This window comes from Cebus imitator, unplaced genomic scaffold, assembly GCF_001604975.1.
Source record: "Cebus imitator isolate Cc_AM_T3 unplaced genomic scaffold, Cebus_imitator-1.0 Scaffold1, whole genome shotgun sequence".
NCBI classification, from domain to species: domain Eukaryota; kingdom Metazoa; phylum Chordata; class Mammalia; order Primates; family Cebidae; genus Cebus; species Cebus imitator.
In genome coordinates, this window is record NW_016107316.1 from 17775602 (window position 1) to 17799927 (window position 24326).

The window sequence follows — 24326 nt, forward strand, 5'->3', positions numbered from 1 at the left end:
GTAGAGACAGGGTTTCACCAAGTTGGCCAGGCTGGTCTCAAACGCCTGACCTCAGGTGGTCCACCCTCCTCGGCCTCCCAAAGTGCTGGGATTACAGGTGTGAGCCACCACACCCGGCATAATTTTTCTTTTTTAAGCTTGTGATTCTGCTAAGGATATCTTCCCCCCAACTAAAGAGTTTCCTCCCTAATCCCACCTTTGTTTGCCCCCTTTAAAACTATAATTGACCCTTGAACAACGGGGGTGTGAATCGCACAGGTCCACTTACACAAGGATTTTTTTGTTTAAAGAGATGGGGACTTGCAGTGTTGCCCAGGCTGGTCTCAAACTCCAGGTGTCAAGTGATCTTTCCTCCTCAGCCTCCCAAGAAGCTGAGTTTACAGGCATGTACCACCCAGCTCTATACACAGGTTTTTAAAAACAAATATTTTAGAAAAAAATTTAGAGACTTAAACAACAGTTTGAAAAACTCACAGGCAAACCATATAGCCTAGAAATATGGGGGGCAGGAATTAAGCAAAAGTTAAGTATATAATGAATGTGTAAATTATACACAGATACTAGTCTATTACTTACTACCATAAAATGTATGCAGATCTATTATTAAAAGTTTAAATTTATCAGAACTCAAAACATACAAACAGAGTTCATACATGGCATCTTTTGCAGTCAAGAGAAATGTAAACAAAGATACAGTATTAAATCAACTGCATAAAAATAACCATAATACATACTGTACTACTGTGATAATTTTGTAGCCACCTCCTGTTGCTAATTTGGTGAGCTCATATGTTGCAAGTGTCTGCTTGAAACACCATCTGATGCGGATCATCTCCCCATGAACAGTTTGTGTCTCCAGTAAATCCCATATTGCAATCAAAAGTGATCTCTTGTGGTTCTTGCTTGTTTTCATTGTGCTAGTGCCATACCATAAACCTTGAATAACACCATCCGACCTATACAAAGTGCTACTAGTGATGCCAGAAGCACTCTTGAGAAGCAGAGAAAAATCATGACATTACAAGAAAAAGTTGAATTGCTTGATATGTGCTGTAGAGTGAGGTCTGCAGCTGTGGTTGCCCGTTATTTCAAGATAAATTAATCCAGCATAAGGACCATTTTAAATAAAAGAAAATCTGTGAAGCCATCACTGCAACTACAGCAGGAGGTGTAAAAACCTTGCACGTTTTATGAAATACCTTTTTATCTCATGTTGAAAATGCAGCTTTTATGTGGGTACAGGATTGCTATAAGAAAGGCATACTTGTAGACTTTTCTTGAATGTAATATTCAAGAAAATGTGAAGTCATTAAATGCCAAAGCAAAACAAAAGTAAAGCTAGAGGATTTAAAGCCAGCAGAAGATGGTTTGATAATTTTAGAAAGAGATTTGGCCTAAAAATGGCAGGATAACAGGAGAAGCAGCTTCTGCTAAGAGACAGCAGACGAGTTCCTGAGCACCATTAAGAAAATCATTCAGGAAAAAGGATATCTGCCCAAACAGATGTTTAATGCAGTCAAAAGTGTCCTATTCTTGGGTGGTAGAGGAGGACACAAAGGACATGTGTTAGGAAAAGAAAAAAGCACAGGGAATTAAGGCAGGAAGGGATAGGCTAACTACTATTTTGTGCAAATGCGGTTGGGTTTATGATCAGGACTGACTGCCCTTATATATAAAGTTGCTAACTCCCAAGACTTGAAGGGAAAAGCTGCCAGGTTTTTGATCATTCAACAAGAAGACCTGAACATTGAGAATCCTTTTTCTGGATTGCTGCCATTATGGGACTGCCTTTTAAGTTATTTTGATATTGGAGAGTACCCCTGGCCACCCAGAACCCCATGAGTTTAACACCAAAAGCATCGAAGTGGTCTTTTTGCCTCCAAACACAGTGTCTCTAATTCAGCATCTAGATCAGGGGGTCATGAGGACCTTTAAGGTTAATAACACACGGTACTCTAACCTCAATAGAACGTGAAAATCTGGAGGGATTACACCACTGAAGATGCCATCGTTACAGAAAAAGCCATGAAAGCCATCAAGCACAAAACAATAGCTTCCTCCTGGAGAAAACTGTGTCCCGATGTTGAGCATGATTTCACAGGATTTGTAGCAGAGCCAGTCAAGGAATTTATGAAAGAGGCTATGGATAAGACAAAAGCTAATAGACACCAACCAGAGGAATCAACAGAAGACGACTTAATGAAGATGCCGGTTTTTCCAAACCAATGCTAGACAATAAGGAAGAAGATAACAGAAGTAGTGCCAGAAAACAAATTGACTTTAGGCAATCTGGCAGAAGGGTTCTGATTATTCAAGACTGCTTGAGACTTACTGTACAAACATGGACCGTTACATGATACAGGCACTGAAACTGAAGCAAATCATGGAAGAAGGATTGGTTTTGTATAGAAATATTTTTAAAGAAATGAAAAGGCAAAAAATACAGAAATTACAATGTTTTTCCCTAAAGTTACACTGAGTGTGCCTGCCTCCCCTTCTACCTTCTCTACCTCTTCTGCCTCTGCTTCCCCTGAGACTGCAAGACCAACCCCCTCCTCTTTCTCCTCCTCAGCCTACTCAATTTGAAGACATTTGAGGATGAAGACCTTTATGATGATCCACTTCCACTTAATGAATAGTAAATATATTTTTCTTCCTTATGATTTTCTTAGTAACATTTTCTTTTCTCTAATTTTGTGGTAAGAATACAGTGTAGATATATGTTAATCGACTATGTTATTGATAATGCTTCTAGTTAGCAGTAGGCTGTTAGTAGTAAAGTTTTGGGGAAGTCAAAAGTTATACATGGCATCCCCTTACCCCCATTGTTCAAGGGTCAACTGTATGTTGTTTTAAATTAGCATATTTTATAACTTGTAACTGCAGCCACTTGGCAGTTTTGTTGTTGTTTTTGTTGTTGTTGCTTTTTTGATTGTTTTCTTTGAGACAGTCTTGCTTTGTTTCCCAGGCTGGAGTGCAGTGGCAGTGATAATAGTTCACTCCAGCCTTGAGCTCCTGGGCTCAAGTGATCCTCCTGCCTCGCTCGACCCCTTACAGTGTTGGGATTATAGGCATGAGCCACCGTGCTCAGCCTGTTGTTGTTTTTGAATACTTTTTAAAATTGTGGTAAAATACATACAACATAAAATTTTCATTTTATCCATTATTTTGGTGTATAGTTCAGTGGAGTTAAGTACATTCTCCTGTTGTGCAACCATCACCACCATCCATCTCCAGAACTCTTTCATCTTTCTGAACTGAAGCTTTGCGTCCATTAAACAATATTGCTGTCTCCCCTTTCCCCAGCTCCTGGCAACTGTCACCATTTTATTTTCTATGAATTTGACTGTTACAGGTACCTCATATAAGTGGAATCATATGGTATTTGTTCATTTGTAAGTAATTTATTTCATTTAACCTAAAGTTTTCAAGGTTCATCTACATTGTGGCATGTGTCAGAACTTTATTTTTTGAGGCTAAATAATACTCCATTGTTTTTATATGCCATGTTCTGTTTATTCATTCACTCATTGTTGGATATGTGGGTTTGTTTTCTCCCTTTTACATTGTGAATAATGTCGCTGTGAACGCTGGTGTACAAATATCTGAGTCCTTGCTTTAAATTCTTTTGTGTATATACCCATAAGTGGAATTGCTGGATCATATGATAATCCTGTTTAACCTTTTGAGGAATCACCAGACTTTTCCACAGTGATTGCACCATTATACATTCCTACCAACAGTACACAAAGGTTTTGGTTTGTCCACATCCTCACCAACATGTGTTTTCTGTTTTGTTTTGTTTTGTTTTTTTAATAGCAGCCATACTAATGGGTATGTAGTGGTATCTCATTGTGGTTTTGATTTACATTTCCTGATGTTACTGATATTGAGCATCTTTTCATGTACATATTGTTTGTTTGTATATCTTCTTTGGAGAAATGTCTATTCAAATCCTTAGTTTGCTTTTGAGACGGGGTCTTGCTCTATTCCCCAGGCTGGAGTATAGTGGCATGATCATGGCTCACTGCGGCCTCAACTTCCCAGGCTCAAGTGATTCTCCTACCTCAGCCTCCTAAGTAGCTGGGACTACAGGCACACACCACCATGCCTGGCTAATTTTTTAAATTTTTTGTAGAGTTGAGGTCTCACAGTGTTACTCAGGCTAATCTCAAACTCCTGGACTCAGGTGATTTTCCTGCCTCAGCCTCCCAAAGTGCTGTCATTTTTTGCTGTTAAGAGTTTTGGGTGTTCTTTATATATTCTAAGTATTATTCCCTTTCAAATACATGATTTGCAAATATTTTCTCCTTTTCGTTGGTTGCCTTTTCATTCTCTTGAGAGTGTCCTTTGTTGCACAATAGTTTTTAACTTTGATGATGTATAATTTATCTGCTCCTTTTATTGCCTGTGCTTTTGATATCATATCAAAGAAACCATTGCCAAATCCAGTGTCCTAAAGCTTTTCTCTGTGTTTTCTTCTAAGAGTTTTATATTTTGAGGTTTTTGATCTATTTTGAGTTAATTTTTATATATGGTTTGAAATAAATATCCAGCTTCACTCTTTTGCATGTGGATATCTGGTTTTCCTAGAGCTGTTTATTGAAAAGACTGTCCTTTCCTTATTGACTGCTTTTGGCATCCTTGTTGAGGATCACTTGACTAAGTATGTGAGGGTTCATTTCTGGGCTCTCTATTCCATTTCATTAGTCTGTGTATCTTTCTTTACGCCAGTTCCACACTTTTTGATTTGCAGTAAGTTCTGAAATCTGACTCCCCCAGCTAATGTTATTTTGGCTGGGCTCAGTGGCTCACACCTGTAATCCCAACTATTTGGGAGGCTGAGGTGGGTGGTTCACTTGAGTCCAGGAGTTCAGGATCAGCCTGGCCAACATGGCGAATCTCCCCACCTCTACTAAAAATACAGAAATTTGCTGGCGTGGTGTTATACGCCTGTAGTCCCAGCTACTCACATCTACTCAGGAGGCTAAGGCAGGAGAATCACTTGAACTCAGGAGACGGAAGTTGCAGTAAGCCGAGATCATGCCATTGCACTCCAGCCTGGGCAACAGATGAATTTCTGTCTCAAAAAAAAAAAAAAGATTATTTTGATGTCAGATTCCATATGAATTTTTGGATAGATCTTTCTATTTCTGCAAATATTGTCTTTGGAATTTTAAGGGGATAACTACTTGTTTTTAACTCATTTTTCTGCATGGACCTCCTTGTGCCATAGCAGTGCAGCTACTTGAGACTTTAAGGGCTCTGGAAAACTTTTAATTAAGACTTCTGTAGGGTAGTATGCATTATAAAATCTGAAATGATCCAGCCTGGTTTTAGATTATGCAAGTTTCTTTGCCTGTATCATCTCTTTTGGTGAGAAAGAATACACCTAGAAAGCAGACAGCCTCCTTCAGGGAGGAAATAGTATTTGACATGGATATGTCTTGGGAATTGTGTCTCTTTTGCTAGGTAATCGAATAATTTGTGTAGGCTTTTAGCATGGGGTGGATTTTAGGGTGACTGCTTTCTATAGAAATGACACTCTAAATTGAGAGAATAAAATCACTTTTGAAGACTGTTACACCATAATTCATGGTAGTGTGTAAAAGTAAAATTGTATTTCATTTTAGCATGCCAATGAAGATGTGGAAAGAATGTTACTAGGAAACAAATGTGACATGGATGACAAAAGAGTTGTACCTAAAGGAAAAGGAGAACAGGTAAAAATCTGAATGAAACAAATATTCTGCCCTTTGTAATGATAATAGTAATAGTGATGGAATGCACTGAGCTAATTACATAGTTTTTAAAATGCTTGTTGGAAATAATATTTTGTCATTTGAGTGAACTTTTTTCAGTGCCTATTTAACATATATGGGAGAATAAAATGTGTCCATAATATTTTTAGCCTTATTTAAACTACAAAGAAAGAAAAACATAAGTCAGTAATCCTCAGTTTTTAAACTTAGGACTTTAAGGAATTGTATCAATTAGTATGGTTCTAAAATGTGACAATCTAGAGTCTGTGATGAGCAGAAATTAGACCCTGAGAAGTCATGTTGAGCTTCTCTTAAGTTTGTCCCAGAGTAAAATATCTAATTTAGAATATCTGAAATAAACTTTTGGGGTAAGGAGAGGATTATTTTAATTACTTTTCTTTTGTGTGTTTTATGAAAGAGTTTGACTTGCTGAAATAATCTGTGTTACATATTCTAGTTGGGATCACTGCCTTCAGAATAAGATTAATATTTAAGATGTTAAAGTCAGCAGTTGGCAACCCATGCTTGATAATTTTATGATATTTTGTTTCTGTTTTAGATTGCAAGGGAGCATGGTATTAGGTTTTTTGAGACTAGTGCAAAAGCAAATATAAACATCGAAAAGGCGTTCCTCACGTTAGCTGAAGATATCCTTCGAAAGGTAAGTTCCTACTTTTATTTCCTGCCGGGCACCTGAGTGTCTCTGTTGAATATTTTGTCTGTTCTGAAGTACTGAATTTACATACAGATTTGAGTTTGGGTGGTATTGTTTCTGTAGGGCAGCAGTCCCCAACCTTGTTGGTACCAAGGACTGGTTTCATGGAAGATAATTTTTCCATGGACCGTACTGGAGGGTAGTTTCTCGATGAAATTACCCCACCGCAGATCACCATGGGGACTTCTGCTATACGGAACTGGGGAAATAGAAAGCCATGTAGAAATCTGAAGATCTAGTCAGTGGTAACAATATTCTTAGCTCCACATTCACTATCTAGTCCCTAGTTCCCTTATTTTTTCTAGCCTTTTATCTTTCCTAGCTTTTTTTACTCTTGGACTCATTTCTGTTAATGAGTCCTTTGCATTCTCATAGATAATTTAGGAAATTTTAAGATAAGAAATGACTGTTATGTAGTTATTGCCACAGAATTGCTCTTCTGCCATATAGTCACTTCTCAGGCAAATAAAGGGCATGCACATAGTCTGTATGGACGGAATGAAACGTATTATGTCAGAAAATAAATAATATTGAAAATGTGATCTTGAGGAATTCTCATTTTACCTCAGGTTTATTTTTGGGTTTAAGATTTGTGACTCAATGTTTGTTAGTGTAAGTAACATATAGCCAAATTAGGAAATCTGATTTTCATATTTTCCCTTAAGTGTCTAGATATAATGCATGGGTTTGGTTATGAGTCCCGGTTATGAGTCTGTCAATCTGTTATAGTTTTTTTTTTTTTTTTTTGAGACGGAGTTTCGCTCTTGTTACCCAGGCTGGAGTGCAATGGCGCGATCTCGGCTCACCGCAACATCCACCTCCTGGGTTCAGGCAATTCTCCTGCCTCAGCCTCCTGAGTAGCTGGGATTACAGGCACGCGCCACCATGCCCAGCTAATTTTTTGTATTTTTAGTAGAGACGGGGTTTCACCGTGTTGACCAGGATGGTCTCGATCTCTTGACCTTGTGATCCACCTGCCTCGGCCTCCCAAAGTGCTGGGATTACAGGCTTGAGCCACCGCGCCCGGCCCTAATCTGTTATAGTTTTAAATGGTCTTCAGGGTTTCTGCTTACCGTTTGTTTGTTTTTTGAGACAGAGTCTTGCTCTGTTGCCCAGGCTAGAGTGCATCGGCATGATCTCGGCTCACTGCAACCTTCACCTCCCAGGTTTAAGTGATTCTCCTGCCTCAGCCTCCCAAATAGCTGGGATTACAGGCACCCACCACCACACCTGGCTAATTTTTGTATTTTGAGTAGAGACAGGGTTTCACCATATTGGCCAGGCTGGTCTTGAACTCCTTACCTCATGATCCGCCTGCCTCGGCCTCCCACAGTGATGGGATGGCAGGTGTGAGCCACCGTGCCCAGCTCTGCTTACTTGCTGTTTATACTATGTCCTTTGATCTTCTCACCAGTCTTGGCTCTTTTTTTTTTTTTTTTTATTTTTTTTTTTTTTTTAAATAGTGCTATATAGTCATTATATATATAATTTCATGCCCCAGTGAGGTAGAGCTTTCCTTGTCATTATTAAAGCTTAAAGTATGAATATACTAATAAAGATCTCAGTCTAGACTCACAGGGGTGTCCAATCTTTTGGCTTCCCTGGGTCTCACTGGAAGAATTGTCTTGGACCACACATAAAATACACTAACACTAACCATAGCTCATGTGCTAAAAAAAAAAATACCACACACACAAAAATCTTAATAATGTTTTAACAAAGTTTACAAATTTGTTGTATTGGGCCACATGCAGGCTGCAGGTTGGACCAGCTTGGTCTAGAGTTTTCCCCAAGTAAGCAGGCCCAAATACTAGGTAGCAGTTTTTTTTCATACACTTTAATGTGGTGAAGTTATGAGTTAAAACAGCAAATGTAAACTTGCTTCGTGTTAGAATTAACTTAGAATGAAAGCAATTTAAAACATCTTTTAACATAATTATTTGGCTACGTAATTCATTCTCTTGCTTCAAACGTTTAAAATGGAAAAAAAAGAATACAGACATTTCCCAGCATGTTCCGTTTAATTCCCGCAATAGCAGCTGCCAATTCCTCATTTCCCCCACTCCCCCAGTAACAGATATAATTGATTTCTCAGTTATTAGTCTGAGTAAATATGAATATGTTTTTATCCCACTCCCCTGCCCCATAACCTGTTACTTCTAACAGATAACACACTCCACTGAGTGTCACTTTGCTTTCTTCACTTACTATAAGTAAAATAATTTTACTTTTTAAATAATTATATGCTGTTCCTTTGAATATTTATATAATAATTGAACAAGTCTCCCAGTGAGGGACATTTAAATTATTTTCAAACTTATTTACACATAAGCTGAGTTTGTGGTACGTAATCTTAAATTATTTCCCACATGCACATACATTTGAAGGACAGATTCTGAGAACTGGCCAAAGAGCATATATGTACATACATTTGCAATTTTGATAGATGCTGCCAAAGTCTGTCCTGAGGGTTATACCCATTTACACACCCACTTGCCATATGTGAGAATGTTACTCACACCCTGGCCAGCACAGTGAATTTACAAGACTCAGATCTTTCCTAGTCTAACAGGTTAAAAAATGTAGATTTAATTTGCAGGTAATTTCTGAATAAGGCTGAGCATTCAAAAACATAGGTAGGTAGGTGGGTCTGTTTGTTTTGAGATGGAATTTCGCTCTTGTTGCCTAGGCTGGAGTGCCATGAGATCATCTCGGCTGACTGCGATCTCTACCTCCCGGGTTCAAGAGATTCTCCCGCCTCAACCTCCCGAGTAGCTGGGATTACAGGCGCCCGCCACCATACCTAGCTAATTTTTGTATTTTTAGTAGAAGCAGGGTTTCACCATGTTGGCCAGGCTGGCCTCGAACTCATGACTTCAGGTGATCCACCTGCCTTGGCCTCCCAAAGTGCTGGGATTACAGGTGTGATCCACTGTGCCTGACCTAAAAACATATGTTTAAGAATCACTTTTACATTTCCTTTTCTGTAAATATTTTTGTTTATTCCTTTGCCCAATTTTTCTATTGGTGATTGGCCTTTTCTTATTCTTAACTGGGAGCCAGCTTAAAACTTTTAATAAACTTAATTAAAACTCAACTTCAACTTAATAAATTAATATTTTGACTCTAAAAGATTTTGCTTTGCAAGAGATACCCTTTTTTAGAGTCTGTTTCAAGGATCTAAGTTAAATTCTAAAAAGACAGTGAGATGCTAAGAAAATCAACGTAGGGGCCTTCCTGGTTACCTATGTGTATTGAACCTGACCCATACGTAGAAGTTCCCAGAGACAGAGTATTTCCAATGCAACTCTACTTTTTTCTTGCTGGGTACTGGTCTGCCTCTTATTCTTCTTTACGTTTTTCTCAAAGATCTGTATTAGGAGCAAAGTCACTTATTCAGGAAACCCCACAAAGGTCTTTTTAATGCATAATTTGCTGCTTTAACATACAGGGAGGAGAAGAATCTGGAGTAGGTAGGTGAGATCTAAGGGCAAGTCGCAATGTCACCCATGAATTAAATAGGCTTCTCTTAGGCTGCTTGATATTGTAAAATATTTTAATTTTTTCCCCCTTGGGCTACACAAGCCCTTAACTTTATATTGTTTACATGAGAGAATAAGTTCTCAGGTACATCCTAGCTTTCAAAATGTTGTGATGAACTACCGTTTTATACAACAGCATAGGTAAATCTCAGAGACTTGATACTGAGTGAAAGAAGTCAGATGCAAAAGAATATGTTCAACTATGGTTCCATGTATGTGAATGTTAAGAACAGGAAAAAACTAATCTTAGATGCTAGAAATCAGAATATTGGGTAGCTTGAAGAGAGCAGTACTGGCAGGAAAGGGAGCCTTATTGGGAATATTATGTTCTATATCCTGATCTGGTAGTTTGCCAATATATACTAAAAATATATCAGGCTTACACTTCAGCTTTATGTACTTTTCTGTAAGTTATCACTTTAAAAATATTTTTTATATATAAAGTATGGGCCTACCCTTTTAAAATACTGTATTCTTCTGATTTTCTTTTTTCTTTCTTTCTTTTTTTTGAGATGGAGTCTCACTCTGTCGCTGAGGGTGGAGTGCAGTGGCACAGTCTCTGCTCACTGCAGCCTCCTCCACCTCTTGGGTTCAAGCGATTCTCCTGCCTCAGCCTCCTGAGTAGCTGGGATTGCAGACGTGTACCACCACACCTGGCTAATTTTAGTAATTTTAGTAGAGACAGGTTTTACCATATTGGCCAGGCTGGTCTTAAACTCATGATCTCAGGTGATCCACCCACCTCAGCCTCTCCCAGAGTGCTGGGATTATAGGCATGAACCACCAGACCCAGCCTTTCTGATTTTCAAAGTAATATTTAATGTTAGGAAAAAACAGAATTATACTAAGGATAACATAAAATCAGCCAGGCATGGTGGCTCATGCCTGTTATTCTACTAGCACTTTGGGAGGCTGAGGCAGGTGGATTGCCTGAGCTCAGGAGTTCAAGACCAGCCTGGGCAACACAGGTGAAACTCCATCTCTACTAAAATACAAAACATTAGCCGGGTGTGGTGGCATGCATCTGTAGTCCCAGATACTCAGGAGGCTGAAGCAGGAGAATTGCTAGAATCTGGGAGGCGGAGGTTGCAGTGAGCCAAGATCACGCCACTGCACTCCAGCCTGGGTGGCAGAGGGAGACTCTATCTCAAAAAACAAAAACAAAGAATAAAATCAGCCATAATTTTACCACCTAAGGGTTGCTGCTGTTAGTGTTTTGTTGTATCTCCTTTGGGATTTTTCTGTGTCTTTTTTGGGGGGTTGGGAGGAGTCTTAGTCTCTTGCTTTTTTGCACAGGCTGAAGTGCAATGGAGTGATCTTAGCTCACTGCAGCCTTGAACTCCTGGGCTCAAGTGATCCTCTTGCCTCAGCCTCCTAAGTAGCTGGACTACAGGCTTGAGCCAGTGCGTCCAGCTAATTTAAAAAATTTTTTATACAGATGGGAGTCTCGCCATGTTGCCCAAGCTGGTTTTAGCTCCTGGCGCATCAAGCGATCCTCCCACCTGGGCCTCTCAAAGTGCTGGGATTACAGGGATGAGCTACCGTACTTAGCCATCTGTAACCATTTTTAACATGAATTAGATAACTACATCTTGCTCCACCCCATTTTACTTAATCATAGTTGAGAGTGCCTTTTAAAAACTATGGTACAATAACAAAATTAGTCTAAAAAGGCAGATAACTAAACAGAAAAGAACTGTTTTGTTTCTGTGACATTACACATACCCAACATTGGTTTTATACAGCTTGCTTCACAATGCCTTTTAAGTACTAAACATATTCAGAGGTCAGGGCTAGAAGATAACAAAATCTATTTAAGAGTTAGAGCAGAGAAGATTTCAGAAACTTTATAAAGGGATGCCAGGAGATGTCTACAATATTTCACAGCTTGGAGGAAGCAGGCAAAATGAAGATCAAAACAAAGCTTCCAGATCTTTGCTTTGCATGGAGGGGAACCTATCTCATGTGATTGTAATTATATTTTGTTGCATAAATTGACATTTATGAGAATATTTCTGTTGAATCTTGATTTTATCCATGGCAGTATTTTTCATCGGTTATTTTCCTTGTGTGTGTGTTGCAGACCCCTGTAAAAGAGCCCAACAGTGAAAATGTAGATATCAGCAGTGGAGGAGGCGTGACAGGCTGGAAGAGCAAATGTTGCTGAGCATTCTCCTGTCCATCAGTTGCCATCCACCGCCCCGTTTTCTCTTCTTGCTGCAAAATAAACCACTCTGTCCATTTTTAACTCTAAACAGATATTTTTGTTTCTCATCTTAACTATCCAAGCCACCTATTTTATTTGTTCTTTCATCTGTGACTGCTTGCTGACTTTATCATAATTTTCTTCAAACAAACAAAAAAATGTATAGAAAAATCATGTCTGTGACTTCATTTTTAAATGTACTTGCTTAGCTCACCATTGCATTTCAGTTGTATTATAGTCCAGTTCTTACCAACGTTAAAACCTATAGCAATCATTTCAACTCTATTCTGCAAATTGTACAAGAATAAAGGTAGAATTAACAATTTTATTTTGTACAACAGTGGAATTTTCTGTCATGGATAATGTGCTTGAGTCCCTATAATCTATAGACATGTGATAGCAAAAGAAACAAACAAAAGCCAGGAAAACACTCATTTTCGCCTTGACTATGTAAATGGGATTAATTTTGTCCTGTGCCTTATGTGGAAAGGAACTTCTTTGGTTTTCCTTTTTTGTTCTGGTGGAAGCATGTGCAGGAGACATATCATCCAAACATAACCATTAAAATGTTTGTGGTTTGCTTGGCTGTAATTTTCAAAGTAGTTAATTGAGGACAAAGGGTAATGCAGAAATGATAGCTTTGGTTTGCTGAGTCTTAAGTGGCCTTGATATTTGAAACTACTCCTGCCACCATTTCTTCTCCTTGGCCACTTTTTCCTTATGTCTCCCTTCTGCATGCTGCTTTATTTGCTTCTCCCTCCCCCACGACCTCATGGTATGAGTTATTTAAGAGTGAAAGGGACAAACTAGTAGGTTCGTCAAGTTTAATATAAAGCACTGATGTAACTTGGTAGGTAAACGGGAAGATAAGTTCTAACTGCCTACTCTCCTATGTCAGTTAATTGGTGTCTTCCCCCTCATTTGCTCTCTGCCCTAAAACCTGCCCCAGATTCCTTCATTCGCTGTTTTACTTCTATGTTCTGCTTTTCCTCCTCTCTTTCTTCCCTTCCTGTGTATCCACTGAGTTTATGAAATGGAAGAGTTAGCTGCATGCACTAGTGTTTGGAGGGTGTTGTGGTTTGTCTTTCTAATTAGGTGTATAGCCTATTCACTTTCCTAGAATGAATCTCTGAACCTAAATTTCAGTAGTCTCCATTTTGGCAACTCCTCTAGCAGTTTGGTAGCCCAGTACAGGTTGTTTTTAAAAAAAAAAAAAAGGAGGAGTGAATTTTATTGACATGTTTGCCAAATGTATTGAGATTTGGCCTCTGAAGAACACTTTTTCAGTGTTAAGTTGTCTTTACCTTAAGATTTAGAAATACTTTAGAACATTATTAATTCTAAGTCCTATCTTCACATCCTTTTGGGAAACTTGTATTACCATGGATTTGGGAAAAGGACAACAAAAGGCTTTTCATGTAAAGATAAGATCTCTAGCTATCGCCAACCCTGTCCTTTTTTCACTGCATTTTTTCTAGTTTTGCTTCATTGCTTATCATTAGGGTAGGGTAAATTAAGTTTGCTATGCTGCTAGCATCCTAAGATGATACCTTTGTTGAAAGAATTGTGAATAGCATGATTCATTTCTAGCAGAGGCTGAGTTTAGGACAGCAGCTTCCATTGAGAAGTCTTTCTGTGTCGTGAATAGCATTTTAATGACCTCTTGGCTCACATAAGCAAACAACATAGGGATGTATCTGCTATGAAAATCCACAAATTTTTCAGATAGTGCCCTAAAAACAATTTTATATGCTCACTGGTGGTTATTCTTAGGTTGTTCCCGCACTTGACTTTATCATTGTTTACTACTAGTAAAAAGCAGCATTGCCAAATAATCCCTAATTTTCCACTAAAAAAACAATGAAATGATGTTAAGCTTTTTGAAAAGTTTAGGTTAAACCTATTGTTGTTAGATTAATGTATTTGTTGCTTCCCTTTATCTGGAATGTGGCATTAGCTTTTTTTATTTTAACCCTCTTTAATTCTTATTCAATTCCATGACTTAAGGTTTGAGAGCTAAACACTGGGATTTTTGGATAACAGACTGACAGCTTTGTTTGCGTAATTATAATCGGCATTGTACATAGAAAGGATATGGCTACCTTTTGTTAAATCTGCACTTTCTAAATATCAAAAAAGGGAAATGAAGTATAAATTTTTGTATAATCTGTTTGAAACATGAGTTTTATTTGCTTAATATTAGGGCTTTGCCCCTTTTCTGTGAGTCTCTTGGGATCCTGTGTAGAAGCTGTTCTCACTAAACACCAAACAGTTAAGTCCATTCTCTGGTACTAGCTACAAATTCGGTTTCATATTCTACTTAACAATTTAAATAAACTGAAATATTTCTAGATGGTCTACTTCTGTTCATATAAAAACAAAACTTGATTTCCAACTGTGTGGTTTGGTTTTCATTTATTTATGGAGTTGGGGATTACTTCGGGAAAAAATGTGGAATAGACTAAAAGAGTGACAAAAATGGGACATTGCTGTCAACCTATGGAAAACTGGAAGGCAATTTCAAGAAATGTCTTTGCTAAGAAACTACATAAAAAACAGAATTAGCTGAGATCCTAAAGCAGAATCATCCTAGTACCAAAATAGGAGATGCCACGATCCTAATCACACCTGGCTTACACTAGTTGGATGTGCCAAAGGCCACTACAACTGAGGTCACTTGATTCGTCAGGGGGACCAAGCTGGGCTCCTCATACTGGAGGGTGAATCCCTGTTTTAGCACTTATTTAAGATACAAAGTATTGGCTGGGCGCGTGGCTCATGCCTGTAATCCCAGCACTTTGGGAGGCCAAGGCAGGTGGATCACCAAGGTCAGGAGTTTGAGACTAGTCTGGCCAACATGGTGAAACCCTGTCTCTACTAAAAATAAAAATTAGCCAGGCATGGTGGCACACATCTATAATCCTAGCTACTTGGGAGGCTGAGGCAGAAGAATTGTTTGAACCCGGGAGACAGAGGTTGGAGTGAGCCGAGATCATGCCATTGCACTGCAGCCTGGGCGACAGTGAGATTGAAATTCGCCAGGCATGGTGGCACATGCCTGTAATCCCAGCTACTCAGGAGGCTGAGATGGGACAATTGCTTGAACCTGGAAGGCAGAGGTTGCAATGAGCTGAGATCGTGCCACTGCACTGTAGCCTGGGTGACAGAGCAAGGTTGTCTTAAACAAAAAAGAAGACAGGTATAGGGAAATAGGATGTGGTCTCCCCCTCTTAAATCGATGATCTAGTTTAGAAAACAAGTAATTCATCAAGTTAAGCATATACAAGAGCCAAATAGTTGTAATCTGGATATTAATTGCTGTATTAACAGATCAAGTTCAGTTGGTGAGAGTAGTTGGGATCGCTTTTTGAGGGAGGAGGGACATTAATTGGTTCTTAGAAATGTCAATTCAGGCCGGCGCGGTGGCTCAAGCCTGTAATCCCAGCACTTTGGGAGGCCGAGGCCGGTGGATCACGAGGTCAAGAGATCAAGACCATCCTGGTCAACATGGTGAAACCCCGTCTCACTAAAACTACAAAAAATTAGCTGGGCATGGTGGCACGTGCCTGTAGTCCCAGCTACTCAGGAGGCTGAGGCAGGAGAATTGCCTGAACCCAGGAGGCGGAGGTTGCGGTGAGCCGAGATCGCGCCATTGCACTCCAGCCTGGGTAACAAGAGCGAAACTCCGTCTCAAAAAAAAAAAAAAGAAATGTCAATTCACTGGCTGGAGCAGAGGGATCGTCATTATAAGAGACCACAGAGGCTAGACAATGTAGCAGGCCCTGAGAGTCATGGTAAACAGCAGTGTGTTTGTGGAAAGCAAGTCTAGATGGGTTTGAATAGGAAAAACAAGGATTCTAGAGGTCACATGGGAAGTCATGTTAATCGAGGTTTCATTAAGACCTGGGTAAAATGGCAGAGGGCAATGCAGGGTTGAAGACAAAGGTAGTGTGTGAAGGGGGAAGAGTGTTTCTAGTCAGCCTGCGAGGTGCATTTTTGGCACTGCACTGAGTTCTTTAGGTTGGATCTTGAATTAGTACCCATTTTCCAAAGGAAGAAACGGTCTCAGATAAGGACTTTGCTTAAGGTTGCACAGCCCGTTGGTGCTGGAATTGGATTTTGAATCCAGGCTAACACCACTGTCCCTCCTATGTTCGCTTCACTGTATCACAGCTCTCCAGAAGGGCCCGGGGTAATGAACAGGTGCCAAAGTCAGTACAGAGTCTGGAATGGTCCTGTGACCACTTAGCCCAACCTTGGCACCTTCTAACAAAGAGTAATACCCTTGAAAAATACTTCATTTACTACTGTTTTTGCTTTAAATCTATATTACCCCTATCACCTTGCTAATTATATTTTGTTCTAGTCCACACCACCTTTTGGCCAAAAATAAGCAGTCGAGTAGTGGCTTTTCAGTTTTCCTACTTGGCTTTCTGGGACTATACTTTGAGGAGGACTTTTGTGGCTTAATCATAGCTACAACAGTAACAATGGTACAGTAACTCAAAATAGAGGAAAGGGGCAAGAAGGCAGTTGGATACAGTTTATGCCAGCTTCCTAGGTGGATTGGAGATAGTCTATAATAAATGAGTACAGCTTGACTTAGGATAGGAGCCACACACGGGAGGTGAGGGTGCAGGTGAAAGTGCTTTGCTGGTTGGTCCACTGAATTTAGGTCTGAGCTTTCCTGCGCCAAGGTTAAAAGAGGGGCGTGTATTCCTGTTGCATCTCATTAAAAAGTGCAAAGCAATTGCCAAGGAAAGAAAATCTCTGGCACAAAACTCAGGAATTTTTATCATTAAGGGTCATTGAACTATAAAATGAAAGTGTCTTCAGTGCCGGTTTATCAGATGCATAAATTTGCTTGTATTCCTCTATCATCTGTTGAATACCAGTGAGTAAATGGCAAATGAATGGTGACGTTTCTTCAGGGAGCAAAAGTAATAATGTCTAGGTTTGTAGCTTTATGGCGATCTTTCTGTAGACATCATGTATTGCTTAAAAAGGGATAACTGGCATTTTTGTTAGATTCTGAAATAGTCCCTACTGGTCTTTTGACGAGCTAGAGAGCAGGCAATTCAATATTAAACTGTTGTGAGTGCTTGAAGTGCAGATTTTTAGTGTGAAATTAAGAAGATCCAGACGGGATGCGGTGGCTCACACCCGTAATCCCAGCACTTTGGGAGGCCGAGAAAGGTGGATCACCTGAGGTCAGGAGTTCGAGACCAGCCTGACCAAACATGAAAACCATCTCTACTAAAAATAAGCCAGGTGTGGTGGTGCACACCTGTAATCCCAGCTACTTGGGAGGCTGAGGCAAGAGAATCGTTTGAACCAAGGAGGCGGAGGTTACAGTGAGCCGAGATCGTGCCACTGCACTCCAGCCTGGGCAACAAGAGTGAAACTTCGTCTCAAAAAAAGAAAAAAGTCCATTTGTAGACACCAGATGTACAGGTAGCAGAGTGGATGTTGCTTTGAAAATGATAGGAGGCCATTTTACTGGAATTCCTCGGAACAGGCCTTACAGAGAATGTTCCAGGCCCGTTCTGAGGTATTCCAGTAAAGCCTGTTAAGTTTCACATTGTAAATCACAAAAATGACAGAGGCCTGGAAGATTGTGAAGGTAGACATGGTAGTGAAGCTTCCTGTGTGGTGAACATGCAAACTGAGCAGGCTTCCTCCAAGCGAGCTTCCTGGGATGAGTTAGAAATCAAGGGGCCCAGGGCTGCTGATCTGTGGCTTTCCATGTTGCGTGCCCTTCGTTCCTGCAGCTGTGAGAACGCTGCAGTGTGAGCTCTTACTGGCTCTCTCTCAACCCTGGCTAAGCTCTATGTTCTCTAACAGGCCAGTTAAGTATTACCTGGGAAACATTTGATGAGAATTGTGTAAGGAATACGTTCCTGAGATAAGGGTCCCCTTTTCAGTTTAAACTCCAGGTCATTTGTGTGTGAGGTCACATATAGGGGTCACCTTTTCAGTTTAAACTCCAGATCGTTTGTGTGTGAGGTTACATTAACTTTTTTTTTTTTTTTTTTGAGATGGAGTCTTACTCTGTCACCTAGGTGCAGTGGCATGATCGCGGCTCACTGCAACCTCTGCCTCATAGGCTCAAGCAATTCTCCTGCCTCAGCCTGCCGAGTAGCTGGGACTAGGGGCATGCCACCACACCCAGCTAATTTATTTTATTTTTAGTAGAGATGGTGTTTGCACCATGTTGGCCAGGCTGGTCTCGTACTCATGACCTCAGGTGATCCGCCCGCCTCAGCCCCCCAAAGTGCTGGGATGACAGGCATAAGCCACTGTGCCCTGCTAACTTTCTTTTAGTTGGCTTATTTTCTGATCAGCTTTGAGACCTGAGCTGCTAACTCCTCCCTGGCAATCCCTAGTACTGTTGAGATGTCTTGCATTATCTCAGGTCTCTTTTCTTTGCATTCCTGCTGCTTGACTTTTGGCACCTCTCTCCAGCCCAATGTGTTCGTTTCCACTCATCCACCGGTGTTGCTCTCCCTCACACCCCTAGTCTATCCTGTATAGATCAGGTTAATCCTGTGCCCCACTTTCCTGCTCAGTCTACAGTGGCCCCATTGCCGACTGCAAGGATCTGTCATGGTTCAGTCCTAGTTTGTCACTTTTAAGTTTGCAGGGGAATGAAGAGATGACCCCATCTAACAGTTGGGGGTCCTTCGCCAGCCCTGAAAACTTGAAACAAAGAGTTGCACAAATCCACTCAGCTATTGCTAGACGTCAAAATAGATCAGGTCACAAATTGTTGCTTCTACCACCCCTTTTGCTTCATTTTGGTTCATTATCAGTTTGGGTTCTTAGCTGCAAGCAGTAAACGCCAACTTTGGCTAATTTAAGCAGTGGAGGACATTTATGAAAAGGATATTAAGATAGCAGCAGTGGCATGATTCTTCATTTCCCACAAATTCCTCCATAAAATCCCAGCAGCTAGGATTGCAAAACCCATGAGCAACATGTACGGCAAAAGTAGTTGACAAGCCGTTTCCACAAGCCCCTCACAGAAACAAGCTGAGTAATAGCATCTGCGCAGAAGAAAGCAAAGGGAAGCAATCGGGCATCTGATTGGTCTGGGAGCTCCAGATAGCCAGCAGGTACTTGAAGGCTGCAAGCCAGCTTGAAAGCAGTGACTGGAGCTGGAAGGGGTGTGCACACTCCAACAGCAAGTGAGAGAGAGAAAGAGACCCACAATAAACTGAAGGATATTACAGTACTGCGGTTGGCTCTAAGAAATTCCCTTCTCCCACCCTAAGAAACCAGGGCTTCCTTTCTTCCTTTCTTTCTTCCTTTCTTTTCTTTGGCTTCTTTCTTTTTCCTTCTTTTTCTTTTTCTTTCTCTCTCTTGTTCTTTCTTCCTTTTATTCCTTCCTTTTTTTTTTTTTTTTCTTTCAGATTTTATGATTTCAGTGACCAATCTTTTCTTTTGCTTTATCTAGTCTGCGTACATATAATACACATATATAATTTCTTTGTCCCGAGTCAGAATCCATATTCAGAAAGGGAATAAAAATTCCCTTTCTTCCCTCCCTTTCTTTTCTTTCTTTCCTTCCTTTTCTTTCTTTCTTTCTTTCCTTTTAAAGGAAATAATATGTTTGCTACAAAACCCACAAAAAATAATGATTATATACCAAATGGTTATCTGAATGTGGATTCTGTACTGCAGCAAAAGCAGCCCAGCTCTGGAACCCTATTTGGCTTCCTCAGTATCGGGTACATCATTGCCCGATGAAGATGAAGGCAAAGGCCACCCTCACCAGGATGTAGGAGTGGCCATAGCTGCCTTCTTTGGTCAGGTAATAGAATTCTATGTTTTTATCATGAATGTCTGCATGCCTGTCTGTATAAATGGAGGCTGCAATCATGACACACAGACATGACATTAGCTGGATGACGGAAGTTAGGACAAACCTCTCTCCCTGCTTCAGGCAGAAGAGCTGGAGCATGAAGACGAAGAAGACGATGCAGCAGAGAATGGTGGATGGAGAGAGTCGTAGTGGCCTGGGTCACCTGCAGCATGGAGTACCCTTTAAAGCTGTCACTGATTACTGTACAATTCGTGTGGTTGCTACATATTCTCCAGACATCTGTAAAAAACTCAGCTCCTACCCGCCAGCCATTGTCGATGGTAGCAATGAACAGCAAGGTGGCGGAGGCGATGTGGAAGGCGATGATGAGAGCAAGAAGCACCAACGTTTTCGCAGGGAAGGTCAGGGTGAGGTGAGGGGCGACTTTTTTGTTGTTCTTGTTTGTTTTGTTTTGTTATGAGATGGAGTCTCCCTCTGCCACCCAGGCCTGAGTGCAGTGGTGTGATCTTGGCTCACTGCAACCTCCACCTCCCAGGTTCAAGCAATTCCCCTGCCTCAGCCTCCAGAGTAGCTGGGATTACAGGTGCACACCACCATACCCAGCTAATTTTTGTATCTTTAGTAGCAATGGGGTTTCACCATGTTGGTCAGGTTGGCCTTGAACTCCTGACCTTGTGATCCGCTTGCCTTCGTCTCTCAAAGTGCTGGGATTACAGGCATGAGCCACCGCACCTGGCTGAAACCAGGGCTTCTTGAAATGGTGGATTCCAAATTGTGGCGGGAAAGGTATAAGATGGGCCTGAAATAGCTGATCACATCAGATATAAAACTCAAAATTTAGGGATATTATCAAGATGGCTTGGGAGTCAACTTGAAGATGCTCACTCTGCCCAAAGATGGGACAGTTTGAACCCATCGAATATGTGTAAATCCATGAGTTCATGATGATACCAAACACACACATGCACACCTCCCTAACTGGTCACTTTTGGAGAATGCCGGGGAACTCTTCCCTCGCACTACAACTCTTCTGTGGTGGTAAGTAAAAGAATCAATAATTAATCCTGCCTTCCTTATAGGAACTGTACCACTGGGTAACTGAATAGCCAACAAGATGAAGTTTCTCTGTCAAGAGAAGTATTCCAACAAAAAAAGAAGAAGTGATAGAATCTTACCATCTCACAACCTCTAATGAATTCACGGATCTAGGCAATGATCAATGGCTACTAACATCACAAAAAGATCCAACAAAACAGATATTTATGTTCCTACTGATGAAGAACACAATGCTTATGAGGAGGCCATGCCTGATCAAAAGATCAGATTTGTGGTCTAGACCCAACTGCCAATTTATAGGAAGTATGAGGACTGAACATGTTAAGCTAAATCCATCAACAAAATCCAGACTGTAAACTTTACAGGGCAATTGCTTCAGCCTCTTCAACAATTCGATTTTAATGAGTAGACAGAGAAAAGCAGACAAAACTAAACTATAGTGTGTTTAGGGAAGTTCAGGGTAATATACTAAAGTAATTAAGGAAATGATAGGGATATTATGATTATTATTATTTTTTTTGAGACAGAGTCTCACTCTGTCACTCAGGCTGAAGTGCAATGGTGTGATCTCGGTTCACTGCACCTTCTGCCTCCTGGGTTCAAGTGATTCTCATGCCTCAACCTCCCGAGTGGCTGAGATTACGGGTGCCCACCACCACACTCGGCTAATTTTTGTATTTTTAGTAGAGACGCAGTTTCACCATGTTGGCCAAGCTGGTCTCCAACTCCTGACCTCGGGTGATCTGCCCTCTTCCGCCTTCCAAAGTGCTGGGATTACAGTTGTGAGCCACTGCCCTGAAAAGGACAGGGATATTCTCAGCAGAGAAGGAGGAATTATGACTGGTAGGGGAGCATACAGAGGGTTCCTAGGATAGCAAAATCTTATCTTTTCACATAGATATTGGTTGCAAGGGGGTTTGCCTTATAACAATTCACTAATTTACACATTTGTTTTATGTAAGTTTTAAAATTTGTTATAAGGGCTGGGTGTGGTGGTTCACGCCTGTAATCCCAGCACTTTGGGAGGCCAAGGTGGGAGGATTGCCTGAGCTTAGGAGTTCGAGACCAGCCTAGGCGACATGACGAAACCCTGTCTCTACAAAAAATAACAAAAATTAGCGAGGCATGGTGGTGTGCACCTGTAGTCTCTGCTACTTGGGGGACTGAGGTGGAAGGACCAGGTGAGCCCTGGAGGTTGAGGCTGTAGTGAGCCAAGTTCACACCACTGCGCTCCTTTCGACAGTCCAGCCTGGCTGACAAGGTGAGACCCCCCATCTCAAAAAATAAAGTGCTATAATATAAGTTTAACCCTAAAGGGCTGTGAATGTGTGTGTCTACGATTATATTGGGTAGCTCCCAATCTCCAAGACCACAGAACCAGTCTTAAAGGCTGTGCACCAAGATCCAGCGCGCCCTCCAAAACAACAAAAAAAGTTGTGCATCAAGACCAGTGCTCAAAATTAGACTTGAGAATTGGTCCGCTAAGGCCCCGAAGCCACTGTGGATCAACACAGGCATCATGCCCCAGGAATTGTCCCTGCTGCTTCTGAAAAATGGCTGCCACCAGTGCCAAAACTCTTGCAAAGGTGGGTGGATACTGTGTGGATTCCACTCGTTTCAGTGGCTTCTGGTTCAGAGTTTGGGTGGTTATTGGTTGGTGAAGCCCAAAATACGTGCCCCTGCCCCAAGTGCCAGGGAAGTGGGGAAAAGGGAGAATTTCCTGTTTTCAGCTTCAATAGTGGGAGGTGGCCTCTGACTCTAAGATGGGGATTTAGGTAACTGGATGGACATAAAGACTGACAAATATCTACTATACCAGTGGTGTGCAAACTTTACTGCACATTAGTGGAGTGCTTTTAAAAATACCAATGCTTGGCCAGGCATGGTGACTCACACCTGTAATCCCAGCACTTTGGGAGGCTGAGGTGGATGGATCAGGAGTTCAGGAGATTGAGACCATCCTGGCTAACATGGTGAAACCTGTCTGCTAAAAATACAAAAAAATTAGCTGGGCATGGTGGCACATGCCTGCAGTCCCAGCTACTTGGGGAGGCTGGGGCAGGAGATTCGCTGGAACCTGGGAGGCGGAGTTTGCAAGATGGCACCACTGCAGTCCAGCCTGGTGGCAAAATGAGATTGTCTCAAAAAAAAACAAAAACTCCAACCCTGGCTCTGTGCAGTGGTTCATGCCTGGAGTCCCAGCACCCTGGGTAACCAAGTTGGGAGGACTGCTTGAGGCCAGGGGTTCAAGACCAGCCTGAGCATGCAATGAGACCCTATCTGTACACAACAAACAAAACCACTGCCATGGTTGCACCCCAAAATTCCTGGGATGATAGTGGCTTTTTGTTCATTTTTGACTTCCTATGTGATTCCCATGTGCAGCCAAGTTCACGAACCAGTTCCCACATCCTTGCTACTCAAAGCGTGTTCCTCAGATCACCTGCATGGGGATCACCTGGGAGCTTGTGAGAACTGTGGCTGCTCTGCACAACTGGCAGAGCAGGGGAGTGTCACACGAATCACAACGAGAGGAAGGTGGCCCTGTGCTATTCTTCCAAGGCCAGCCCAAATCCCACCAGCAGGTACATTTCCCACTCCTGAGCAAAGAAGTTGCCTCTCCCTTATCCTGAGAACACATTTGGCCTGCTTTTCCATTGGGCGTTTATTGCCTGCTTCCTTGGTTGCGGTTAATTGGCTTCTCTCTTTAATGGATTATGAGTAGGTGGCAGGCAGGGACTCCGTCTAGTTTTCTTTGTGTCTCCACAGATCTTCGTGCATTGCTGTCCACAGAGTAGGTGCTCAGGACACGCGGTGAGTGAACCAGTGACGTGCCTTCAGCTTCCCTCTCCCACCACATTCAAGCAGGGGATGCGCCGGCCTCCTTTTCCCCACTCCCACTTCCATACATTCACAATTGCATCTTGATTTAAAGGCAACTTCGATTACAACTTTTAGGCTGAGCCTAGTGGCTCACGCCTGTAATCCCAGGACTTTGGGAGGCCAAGGCGGGCAGAACACATGAGGTCAGGAGTTGGAGCCTAGCCTGACCAACGTCTACTAAAAATATAAAAATTAGCTTGACGTGGTGGCAGGTGCCTGTAATCCAGCTACTTCGGAAGCTGAGGCAGAAGAATCGCTTGAACCTGGGAAGCGGAGGTTGTAATGAGCCAAGATCATGCCGCTGCACTCCAGCCTGAGTGACAGAGCAAAACTGTTG

General features: G+C 41.4%; 2 protein-coding genes and 1 pseudogene across 2 annotated transcripts in view; 1 reads left to right on the forward strand and 2 right to left on the reverse strand.

Annotated features, from left to right (window-relative positions):
* The window catches only part of RAB10 (RAB10, member RAS oncogene family), a 95131-nt gene extending 80511 nt beyond the window's left edge, over window positions 1-14620 (forward strand). Inside the window, exons 4-6 of the mRNA XM_017524511.2 lie at window positions 5634-5723; window positions 6322-6423; window positions 12103-14620. Of these exons, the coding sequence (XP_017380000.1) occupies window positions 5634-5723; window positions 6322-6423; window positions 12103-12186 (276 nt within the window). The 3' untranslated portion in view covers window positions 12187-14620. The remainder of the gene's footprint in view (window positions 1-5633; window positions 5724-6321; window positions 6424-12102) is intronic.
* The window catches only part of LOC108301632, a 480010-nt gene that overhangs the window by 255360 nt on the left and 200324 nt on the right, over window positions 1-24326 (reverse strand). The window lies entirely within an intron of this gene.
* On the reverse strand, window positions 19714-23517 carry LOC108301634 (annotated as a pseudogene).